The sequence below is a fragment of the Ipomoea nil genome, unplaced genomic scaffold, assembly GCF_001879475.1.
Source record: "Ipomoea nil cultivar Tokyo-kokei standard unplaced genomic scaffold, Asagao_1.1 scaffold3415, whole genome shotgun sequence".
NCBI classification, from domain to species: domain Eukaryota; kingdom Viridiplantae; phylum Streptophyta; class Magnoliopsida; order Solanales; family Convolvulaceae; genus Ipomoea; species Ipomoea nil.
The window spans coordinates 447,715-460,280 of NW_017619843.1; the positions used below are offsets into that span (position 1 = coordinate 447,715).

Genomic DNA, 12,566 nt, shown 5'->3' on the forward strand with positions numbered 1-12,566 from the left:
CCCATCCAGTCCGAACTGTATTAAGTTGCTGGGAAATTCCATTCCCTGGATGGTGATCATTACGTTCTCGTACATGCGGTCGCATTTTATGATTTCTCCAGAGGCCACCTTGACCTGGAGTTGGACCTTGGTGCTGGCGTTAAGGCTGAGTTGAGTGGCGAACTCGGTTGCTATAAATGAGTTGGTAGCCCCTGAATCAAATAGTATAGTAGCGGGGGTGGCGTGTACTAGGAAGGTTCCAGAGACTATGTTGTTGTCTCCGATCCTGGCTTTGCTTAGGGTAAGGATTCTTCCTTGAGTAGTCGGTGTTGTGACCTTGGGGGGTGAGACGGTCCTGGAGTTTTTAGGCCCTCGGGTGGGATTTGTGTGATTCTCCTCAGGTTTCCTTTTGTACCCCAGGTGTGTCTCCCGGGGTTGGTTTGTTACTTGTTGTAGTTGGAATGCCTTGGCATAGGCTTCTCCGAGGGTCCTCGGTTCTTGTGTGGCCAGGGCTTTCTGGTGTTCGGGATCAAGGCATGTTATGAACTTCTTGACCTTGATCATCTCGGTGGGTACTAGCTCGGGGGTGAGGCGAGCCAGTCTGCAGAATTTCTGGTAGTATTCCGTGATCGGGGCTGCCCCTTGTTTTAGTTGGAGGAACTCTTCGTATATGGTGGCTTTTAGATGGTCGGGATAGAATTGTCCTCGCAGCCGTGTTTTTAGGGTTTCCCAGTTGAATTCGGGGCTTTGTTCGTATGTGGGTTTCTCGTGAGCCCACCAGGTGTCAGCCTCGTGTCTGAGGTAGAAGGAGGCTATTCTGACTTGGTGGTTTTCTGGGCATTCGGTTGCCCGGAATATCTTGTCAAAAGTTCCGATCCACTCCTCGAGGATCGTGGGGTCTTCGTTCCCTGAGAAGGTGGGTGGTTGATGCGCCGAGACTTGGTGGTGGATTTCCAAGTTCTCGTTTGTTGGTGAAGGTTGGGGAATGGTAGTACTCAGTGCCTGGGCAATTTGGGCCAGGCGTTGTAGATTCTGAGTCAAGAATTCCCGAGTGGGGAATTTCGGTGTTCCTGTTTGTCTCCTTTTCGGTGCCATCCTGGTGTTCATAGGTCGATGTTATTTTGCATTCTTACCTTGATGCGAAAAGAGGAGGGGGGGGGGGGGGGGGGAGGGTTTCTTTAAGTAAGTGAGGGAGGGTTATGTGTAAGTTTCACAATCTCACCGCGCGTCCTAAGCTTCCTGAGTCCTATGTCCCTAAGTACCTAGAGTTCAAGCCTAATGTCTTAAAGTTTAGTATTAAAAGTCTTATCCTAGGGTCAAACTTAGGCTCTGATACCAACTGTAACACCCCGAAATTTTTAAACTTTTGAAACTTATATGATAAAGGTAAGTTCTCATTAAATCCCAAACATAATATAAATAGTACAGGGTGCTATGCCACACCTGAGTTAGAGAACTCAGAACTCAGGTGCACAGGCTAACTAACTAATATCCTCAACAAAGTAAAAGCATAAGCATGGCACGCAGGCCGAAAGGGAAAACTGTCTACTTCTACGTTCCACGATTCTAGCGCGCTCCAGAGTCTACTCTTCTGTGCCTGAAAGCCAAATATATCTGTTCAGCGAGAGATGCTGGTAACCCACTCCAACGCGTTGAAATACAATACATATAGATATATACATAGATATATGAAAAACCATTTCGAAGCATGAAGATATATCCTAAGAGACTCTAGCTTTCAAAATGGGGATTAGACTCAACAGATAGGGATAAGCACAACAACCAGTCATAAACAAGCATGCACAATTCACAAGCGTAGGGAACAGATTCGACAGATAGAGATAAGCACAGCCAATAGTCATAAACAAGCATATACAGTTACTAGCATGTATCCTATGGTCACGCTTTCATAACAACCGTAACAATCAAACCATCTCTATCTCATCACATAGCACACTTTGTTGGCGCCACAGGACCAATCGCATGCCCATACATGAGGGTCAGCGCATATAGCTCTGACACGGCCCCGCAGCACCCTGCCCCGTATCGCAACACGGAGGGGTCGATCGCAACCGACCGATGAACCACAGCTCATCATAGTTTGATCGCAACCAAACAGTGGACCGCAACCCAAGAGTATGTCATCTGACCGCAGCCAGGAAATATGAACCGCAGCTCATGTAGAAACTTTTGATCGCAACCAAACGGTGGACCGCAGCCCAAGAGTGTAAATCTGTCCGCAGCCAGCTTCTGAACCGCAGCTCAGGAACAACCAATTCGATCGCAACCGAATTGGGGTATCATGCACACATAACACATAGCAAGCACATGCAGCCCACATTAGCACATTGGGAGGGGGAGAAATCGTATAACGAAACCTATGCGTGATCATCCACATACTAAGAGTGATCCTAAGGGTTTCATACTCCTTACACCTAGGCCAACGGGATACCAATTCAACTAGCATGCAATATATAAGACTTATACAACCTATGAACGGTACCCGAAATATCAAACTAGACACAGGCACGATAGACGGAGTCCGTTGGGACACCACGAGGATCGGGGGAACATCAAACGGGGAAGCCAAAATCCCAAGGTAGGGTAAAATCCAACGGTGACCCCCGGCTGCCCGCCCGCCGGCTACCCGCTGCCGGCGTTACCAACATTGGCCGCGGGTAGGTGGCGGCTCCCGTACCCCCCACTGACTCTTTCATCACAGAAAAATGCCCCGGGAACCATTGTGGAACCCGAGACCATGCTTAGACACTTTCAAACGCAATTGACAACAACACGTAGACAGTTAACGGATTCAAAAGCAAGAACATACGGCACATAACCTATCATGCTTTTCTAAACATAATCAACACCCAAACATACGAATTCCCACCCAATATACCAAGAATAATACCACCATACGAATTCCACGATACAACCTAGGGTTCTAATTATTTTTAAATCAACAAGAACACAATTCATCTTCTAATATCAAGATTCGGTAGGAATATCATATAAACATCAAGAATATCATATAATCATCAAGAACATCAAGAACACCATATAATCATCAAGAACCTCTTATGATCAAGATCACCCATGGAATCATAACACCAATTATCAAGATCATTATAACGAATCATCAACACACAAGAATATGGGGGAAATCCTAAGAGGTGAATCATAGCTATGAAAATAGGTTTTGTTGAGACATGGGTTACCTCTTAGCCTTAATTAATTCCTTGGCTATGAAGAGTCTTTCTTTAAGCTTTCTTCTTTCTTGATTTCTCCTAAGGGAATTCTTGGAACTCCTTGTGTGGTGAGAGATTATTGTGGTGGGGGTTCTAGGTGCCTCTTATGTCCCCTATTTATATATCTAAGAGTCCTAATTAGGGCCCAATTACTATAGGCTTGCTAGCTCTATTCCTTTTAGGACTAGGGGTTGGGTTTAGAGAAGAGGACCCACGGACTATGGTGGGCCTTTTCCAATTTAATTATTGTAATTTAATTCTTTCTTTGGATAATTGGTTAAATGATTAATTGGTTTTAGGGGTCGTAACACGGGGTGTTACACTATCTCCTCGTTTTCCATGAATGTTTTTCTACTGCCTATGTCTATGATTAAAGAGATTGAATGTATTTTGAATGCCTTCTGGTGGGGCTGTGAGGGAGAAGGTAGAAAAGGCATAAGTTGGAAAGCTTGGGAGCATCTTTGTGTTCCTAAATCATGGGGAGGCATGGGTTTTCGCAAGTTAAGGGAGTTTAATCTAGCAATGCTCAGCAAACGGGCTTGGAGATTATTGCACAATCAGTCATCCCTTGTTGCCAGAGTTTTCAAAGCAAGGTATTACCCAATTTGCTCATTTCTAGATGCGAAGAGTGGCAATAACCCTTCCTTTATTTGGAAGAATGTTCTGGAATCTCAAGACATTATAAGGAATAACAGTCGATGGCGTGTGGGGAACGGGCTTTCTATCAGTATATGGGAGGACAAGTGGTTGCCCGATGTTTTTAACCCTACTGTGACTTCTCCACCATACCCTTTTTTGTATAATGCTAAGGTTTCTTCCCTTTTAAATGATCATAATACTGATTGGGACGTTGACACTGTTAGGGACATCTTCAACTGCCGAGACGCAAAGTTAATCACCAGCATTCCTATTTCTTCCTTTCCAAGAGATGATAAACTTATTTGGGCAAGGGAGGAAAGGGCGCATTTCTCTGTAAAAAGCTGCTATAGAGCCCTGACTCACGATCTTTCTACTTCTATCACCCCTGCCTGGACTGCTGTTTGGAATCTTCATATACCTCCAAAGGTCAAGGTCTTCTTCTGGCAAGCTTGTTCGTCATGTCTTCCCGTTGCTTCGATGCTGCATCAGAGGAGGGTGGATTGCCCTTTATTATGCCAAATCTGTCAAGAAGAGCCGGAAAAAACCTTTCACACTTTGGTCACTTGCAAGGCTGCAATGCTGGTCTATGATGCCCAGAATTATTGGACCATACGGGATACCCACCTTCAATGACTGGGTCCAGTCCAACCTTAATGTGCTATCCAAGGCTGATATTTCTTTGCTTATTATGATTTGTTGGCATTTAGGTAGCAGGAATGATAAAGTGTGGAGAAATATATCCACCACAGCTGTGCAAACTGTTGTGAGGGCCTCGTCCTACTTACGTGACTGGAGAGATATCATAGACAGAGAGCATCCAAGGAATCCCCATCCTGTTTTTACTAAGACCAAATGGATGAAACCAAAACCGGGGTGGTCAAAGCTGAATGTGGACGCAGCTATTGATGTTGATGGTGGCAAGATGGGTTTCGGTTGGATTCTCAGGGATGAGTACGGTGCTTTCATGATGAGACCCAAAGACAACAAGCAAATGATCCGATGAAAGTCTCTAGTGGCCTGACAACAAGATCCAAGTCAAAAAAGATTCAAGAGGCTTTTAACGGGTTGCTTCTCACAACAAGTGCACACCCAAGGGATCACCCCAGAACCTTTCGTGTCCTATAAAGGATCTTACCTTGTAGACTCTTGGATTTTGAGATCCCGAACTCTACAATTGCCTCGCCAAAACTTCCAATGACCTTCTCAACCCTTGGATGATTAAACAAGGCTAAGAACTAGACTTATGAATCTAGCACTTGAGATAAGAAATAAGAACAAACTTAACTATGTAATATAAGTAGTAGTACTATTCTTTTTGGGATTTTTCGGGTATGTGTATGAATGTAAAGAACAAGATAGTAGGATATGCCTTCTCGGCTTGTAAACTAGCTTCTCACTAGCTTACTTAGATTGAATGCATCTCACAAACAACCTAAACACTCAATGCAATTCTCATGCAAAGAAAAAGATAGAAATTCTCATTTCATTCCAAATATTACAAGCTGATTTGAACCATTGGGTAATGGGGTTTTTATAGGGAAAAATCAGGGATTGCAAAAATATAAAATATTCTAGGTTTCGTTCCTTAGCTATGAAGTAAATAATTAAAAATTACAAGTTGCAAAATAAACCCCTCCTCCCCCCTTTTTACGTATGAAATCTGATTTGTAGTAGGCTGAATTTTCTTCCACAACTTGCTATCTTTCACATGGGTTTGTCATAAGCATTTAATGCTTTGTCTCCTTGAGTTAGCTAGTTGCTTGAGGTGCTTGCTTGAGCTACTTGGTTGATGACAAGCAAGGAGGTGAGTGAGCAGCTAGGTAGTGATGAAGTTGCACAAACAAGTAGGTGAATCACTAAGCAAGTAGGTGATTCATCAAGCTAGTAAGTGAAGCACACTCCTTAAGCTAGTAGCTCTCTTCAAAAGTCTTGATGTGAAGGCAATTGAATAGATTTGTTTCTCCAGATTGATCTCCTTCTTCATAAATAGCTGTTGTACTCAAATTTGCTTGCACAAAAGTGTTAAAAGCTTCTTGAATCTTTTTTGACTTGGTTCTTGTTGTCGGGCCACTAGAGACTTTCATCGGATCATTTGCTTGTTGTCTTTGGGTCTCATCATTTCAAGGCCGGCAGATGCACACCATGGATTGGGAATTACACTCCCAAGGAAGCTGAGGCTGTCGCTATCCGGGAAGCTTTATCTTCGGTTAAATCCTACCATCTTGATCATATTTTGCTGGAAACTGATGCTCTTACTGTTGTCTAAAGCTTAAACTCTACTTTAGGAGCTTCTTTCTCCTGACTTGGTTTTGTTAGATATTAAAGATAGGCTTAGCTGGTTTTCCCATGTGTCTATCTCGTTTGTTAAGTGTTTTGCGAATCGGGCTGCCAACTCTCTTGCTCGGGAGTCCCTTTCTAAGTCAGATTGCGAGGAATGGGTCACTAACCCCCCTCTTTTCCTTTGTAATGTTCTCTGTGATGATTTTATTAATGAAATCTAATCTTCTGTTCTCAAAAAAAGGACAAATTCTACAATTAACCTATAACTTAAGGACGGAAACTGCAATTTTCCCCTTCAATTTAATTTGACAATGTTGCTATGTTTTTTAGTTTCATTTTTCCCTACACACTAATTTCATTATATCAATACTAAAGTATCATTTTAATTCTATTATAGTTCCATTTAATAATATACATCATTGCTTGAGCTATATTTTTTTGTTTTATTTTCCACACACTAACTTAATTACAGTAATGATGAAGTATTATTTTAATTGCACTTCAGGTCATTTCATTTTCCATGCACACTAGTTCCATCATCACAATACTAAAGTATCATTTTAATTATACTACAGTTTCATTTGACAATAATGTGCTCTGTTTTTTAAGTTCATTTTCCACACTAATTTCATTATAATAACACTAAAATATCATTTTAATTCTACTCTAATTTAATTCGACGATCATAGTCCACACAGTGATGACTGTGTGGACTATGGTCCACTGTATAACAACTGGCCCTCTAATGTACCAGGGTATTAACACAACAAACATCTATGAATTTTGAACACTCATTTTTCCATTGTATCTTCATATCTCATTGGTAGAAGATACAAGTTTGCAAAGTAACATCAAGAATAATAGGACAAAACTTCCCATCATCAAGAAGACAGTTTCCTGGTAATTAGGATCCATTATTTATCCAACAAACTACAGCAAAAGAGCTGTACAGATTGCACACATATTATGACAGGCTAAATGCTAAATACTTTTACTATTGATGAAATGAACTCAACCTCCTTTTACATTGTAATATATATAATAAAACATATGGCTACATGGTCACTTTTTAGTATGAATCAGAAACCATTTTCATATCTAGGTATCTGGCACAAGAAATGTTACAATCAGCTTCTAGTTTGCTATCAACCAAATTAACACCTGCCTCCAGGTTGTGTAAAACTCGCATACATAAATACAAAGTGGGCTGTATATTTCCTCATATCTCTAATCTTACCGAATGTTTGTTGGAACCCGAGACCAGCAAAGGTCACTTGTCTGACATCAGTTACATTCCTGTCGGCCTCCATGGATTGCTCCCATCTCGAATCCAAATGGTAGAAATAAGAACTACATGAATTTGTGTGGCTCTGGAGGGTAGACAATGCTCAATGATGGCTTCATTCGTATATCCGCTTCCTCTTCAAAAGGGTTGGTAATATAATGATAGAACCAATAAGGAAAAGAACTACCAAAGTTTTGAAATCGTACAGATCTTTGACTGATTTTAAATCCCCAAGAGCAAGGCCAGCCTGATTATTCAAATGATGAAAGGAGGAGAAGCTATCAGATTCATTTGACGGAAACAACTTTTAGAAGCATTATCAATTATCAATACTATGATAATACAAAAGAAAATGTTGTCCATTTGAGTTATAAGCATTATCACTAATATGATGAATCAACAGAATGCTTGTTTGTTGTTCATTTGATTATGTCATATTTCCTTCACCCAATGTTATAGTTCAAATCCTGAATTTCTTCAGGCATAATCAAGTGATTTTATAACGGTAACCCAAATTATGCCTGGCTTACGGCGCCTAGGCGCTGGCCGGTCGCCTAGCGTATCACCATAATCGGTGGTTTAGGCGGCGGCCGACTAGGCCGCCTAGGCTTCCTAGGCACCAACTAGGCCGCCTAGGCACCGACTGGGGTGCCTAATCCGCCGATTAGCTATTGTTCCCTTTTTTTAAATCGGTTATTTCACTCAACTACATCGTTTTGAGCAAAATAATCCTAAATTGTTCAAACTTTAGATTTTTTTAAGTTAACATTTAATATTTTAGTATTAACTATTAAATTATTAAATAGTTTATAATTATCAAGTCTTAAAAAATTTAAAAATTTTAAACAAATTTTGAAAAAATAAATAAAAAATACATGGGCGCCTAATCGCCGCCTAGGCGCCCCCGAGCGCCCAAGGAGTGCCGCTAGCGATTTTTTCAACCATGATTTCCCCATTACAGAGAATGAATCATGTAAAACAAGGATTCACCGACCTTATCACAACTCCATGGCACTGCTAAGTGTGGATATTCAAATCTTTTCAAAATTATTCTTCTTTAATGTTTATTATTACTCTGAATTGCTTTACTATTAGATCTTTTTAAAATCCATCCTAACCTGGTTTCACTAGCGTTGAGAAACAGAGGGCAATATATTTGTTTATATCCCTTGCAATTAGCATACAGATCCATCACATTGGCTCAAACAGGGAGTGTGTGGGATAAAGAGAAGGGTGGCGGTGAAACCAGGTTAGGATGGATTTTAATCTAATAGCATTAACTTTGGTAAAGGATAAATATTCAAAATTATATAAATGATGAATGGAGGACTAACAGGCTACTCCTATACACAACCACTATCTAGCAAGACAATAAGAGAGTCGAGGGGGTAACCCTAGCCAAGATGGCAAAAGATCCGCACTTGTAACTACAAGGTCACAAGTTCAAATCCTTGCCCTCTTGGTTTGAGCCGGTCAGCTATGGGTAACCTAGGTTCAGTTACTTCCTTGTGGTCCTTTGCTGGCTAGGGTCACAAGTCGGGGTTTACTCGCACTCGAAAGGGTTGTGGAGTTTCCCTCGTCATCCAAAAATAAGAGTCGAAAGACCACATATATATGTGGCAGAGACTTGGTAATCTATCAGCTGAACATCCTAAGAATAGCAAGGACTTGTGTCTTTGCCGCAGATGTTGTTAAGTGTTAAATCAACAGTGCAATCGTAAGATGCAACATAGTACTGCCAAAAAGAGACAAGCAAAAAAGACAGTAAAAAACAATCATAAATAAGTTGGAAAGACTTACCCTGACAGTAATAAATGAGGCAGGAATAAGACCAATCACCGTGGCCAGAAAGAAAATGTGGAATGGTATATCCACTATAGGAGATGCCAAATTGATAAAAAGGTTTGGCAACGTTGGAGTTACCCTCAAAAAAAGCATGTAGTTGAGTAATTTATCCCTGCGCTTGGCTATCTACAATTACAATATTAACATTAGTATGTAGAAAAAAAGGGCATAAAACTAACAAAAAACAAAATAAGGTTACCATTTTTAAAGTTAAAAATACCTCTGATTGGAAAAACCTCAACTTTTCAGGCCATAGTGAGTGAACTATAGGCCTTCCAAGTAATTTAGAAAGAAAGAAGCAGGACGATGCACCGGCCGTAGCATTAAAGACAACCAAGAAAAGCCCTCTAAGAACACCGAAAAGTGCTCCAGCAAGTAATGACATAAAAATGGTCCCGGGAATCATGAATGTCTGCATAAATATGTATGTTGAGCAGTAACCCAAAATGAATCTCGTTGGGTACATATCGGCATACATAGCTAGGTGATCCCTGAAAAAGAATATTACAAGTGTTTACTTAGACATTAAGAGTAAGAAAAGAAAAGATGAGTTTTAGCATTATGAACTGATCACAATTAAGATTGGGACACATTTTACTAAAAAATGAATGTCTAAATAGTTATTGCACTAATAGCATATACACCAAATTCCATAAGGACATGATAGGAGCAAAAGGTATCCTCACTCCATATAAAAGGGCAATCACCAGAGACTGTAATGAACAACTTTTATTTTCATAAAATTCTCAGAATATTACCAAAGAAATTTTGAACCGCAATTATTATTGTCAACAAAGGAGACAACTGTTCATTACAAAAGGAAGTGAGCACACAACTCACGTGAACAATATCTCATATTTCCTGTATAAGCGTGTTGCTCACCCATTACCACCTAAAATTGGAGACCGCCTCTAACAGCACCAAAAAAATCCGTTATCAACCAGACACAAACATGATGAGCCTTGCAACAACTAAATTCAAGCTGATATTTTTCTCCATTCAACTTGGGAGAAATCAAGGCAATCAAACATTCAGCCATTATTCTGCAACAAGTATAGAAGGTAAAGAAAAAGACTTGGATACCCAGACCACTACTTTGATAGATCAAAAATACCCTTTGGTCCAATTGGACTGAAAGGTCATAAGTTGGTAATGAGTGCTGGGAAAAATTGCAATTTGACTTATGGATTAGTAAGAATAATGGTTAATGAATTTGCAGGAACTTCCTGAGCTGGTCATAAAGGAACACTTTTAGAGGAGAATGTGTAGCATAGCATAAAAGTGAAGTAGTAGAGAATCTAGAGATTAACAACCATATTATAAGTCACAATGTTTAGCTACTTAACCAACATTTTGACATAAAAACAGAATCAAATGAAACAGCAGAAGCACAAAAACCATACTTGAGCATCCGAAGATCAGAAATATTACGAGGAAGCTTGAGTTTCCCATAATCTGCAGCAGGCATTGTCAAGTAGATGCAGAACAAGCCTGTCAAGCACACCATGAACACCACAAGAGCCGCGGCGAACTCCCAACGGCTGAGCAGGAACTTGCCCTCTTTGTAACGTTTGGCTGTCGGCGAGTCCGAGGAATAGGAGTCGGACAAATCGAGAATCTTCTCCTCATCTCTGGCCAAGCGCGACGTGTCCACCACCAAACCCCTGGGCGCCGCCATTGACGACCACAACGCAGATGGATGGCGATCTTTATGGTGATGACGATATCAATAACACCCTATGCTTCACTCATTTGGGCAGGGCCTCGTCTAGGGCTTGTTGATCCAAAAGGAAATGAAGAAATCTAGGGTTTGTGATTTCGGATTCAACGAATCAGTAGAAATTTTCTTTTAAAAAATTTAAAATTCCCAAAGAGAACGAAAAAGATTGAATTTTTAGATGAAAGACAAGAAAACGGAAGCTGAAATCGGAGGCAAACAGGAAAAAAACAAAGGTTGAAGTATTAGGAATTGGCAATTTGGGATATTTTCTTGGAATCCATTGGGTTGTTTGAATTTTTGTTCAACTTGGATTTATGACATATGCTCCGTATATACTTTTGTTGAGAGAGAGAGCCAAAGAGGAGCTTGAGTCAACGGAGGACGGCGAGCGGGCTGGTGTCTGGTGAGCTACACCCCATCAGGCCAATGCCAATGTTTTTGAGGAATTATACTATGGAACATGTTCCATGTTACAAAGTAAATCATGAAAGAGTTTATTACCGAAATAGTCCCTCGACTATTGCGAAATTATCAATTTGGTTCTCGACAATTTTTTTTACCCAATTAAGTCCTCCACTTTGAAAATGTTAACCATTTTGGTCCTCCGTTAAAATTCCATCCACAAGCTGTTAAATTTAAGGACAAAAATGTAATTTCATATATTTTATTCAAGGACAAAAAAGTAATTTAAGGACAAAAAGCTTGGTGGCCAGAGAGGGAGATGGTTGGTGATGGCGGAGACCTCCAGCAGCAGCAACGACAAATTAGCTTGTTTAGAAAACTCAATCTTCTGTATCTTGCAGCAGATTTGTAAGTTTTTATTTGTAAGCAGCTTGTCATATGAGCTTGCTTCATTACTCATGAGCAAATTTGCTTTTCTGAATCCAGCATTATGGTAAGGTAGGAAAGCACTGGAGTCCTTCAAGTCTTTCTAGAGTTGAGGATGCCACTTTGAAGGAACCTGATACTGTTCGGTACTCAAAACAAATTCGTCTCCCTGTTGATTCCTATGGCCCGCATGTGCCATCCCCGAGTAGTAGGTAAATATTTGTACTTGCTGAGATCAATCATTGCACATGAGCTCCCATCTCTGAGAATATTGCCTACATTTTATATCTTCAAATTAGCCATTGCAAAACTGAGGTTACACAAACACTTAACTTTTGGTTTCCGTTTATTGCAGGTCTGGACTATACATAGATCTCTATTCGCCACCATTACTGTACCATTTATTGCAGGGGAGTGACAACAAGACTTGGGCAAACTAGCCCTCCCCTACAGATTAGATCAAGTACTTCTGCTGCTTATGGCAGAGTGAGGCCAACATTCTACAGCATCGAGGAAACTAACCCTCCTCTGCAGAGCAGCAGAGGCCACTGAGTTCTACAGCCTATGCGAGAGTTGTAGCAATGTTAAGAGGAGCAGAGGAAGCTAGTGCTCGTCTGCCGGTACCACCCAGCTTATGGGAGAGTTGTAGCAACGTTAAGACGAAGCTAGGCACTGAGTTCTCCAGCTTTGGCTAGCAGCACTATAGCCCTCGTCTCCAACTGGTTCTGTTCCCGTCATCGGC

General features: G+C 40.8%; 1 protein-coding gene across 1 annotated transcript; it reads right to left on the reverse strand.

Moving 5' to 3' along the window:
• Positions 1-7,110: 7,110 nt before the first annotated feature.
• Positions 7,111-11,403, reverse strand: LOC109171336 (uncharacterized membrane protein At4g09580-like). The gene is made up of 4 exons (XM_019320418.1): positions 10,680-11,403; positions 9,497-9,767; positions 9,232-9,402; positions 7,111-7,678 (listed from the first exon to the last, which is right to left on the reverse strand). The coding sequence occupies exons 1-4, from the start codon at positions 10,952-10,954 to the stop codon at positions 7,547-7,549; spliced, it is 849 nt and encodes a 282-aa protein (XP_019175963.1). The 5' UTR covers positions 10,955-11,403; the 3' UTR covers positions 7,111-7,546.
• Between the last annotated feature and the right edge of the window lie 1,163 nt (positions 11,404-12,566).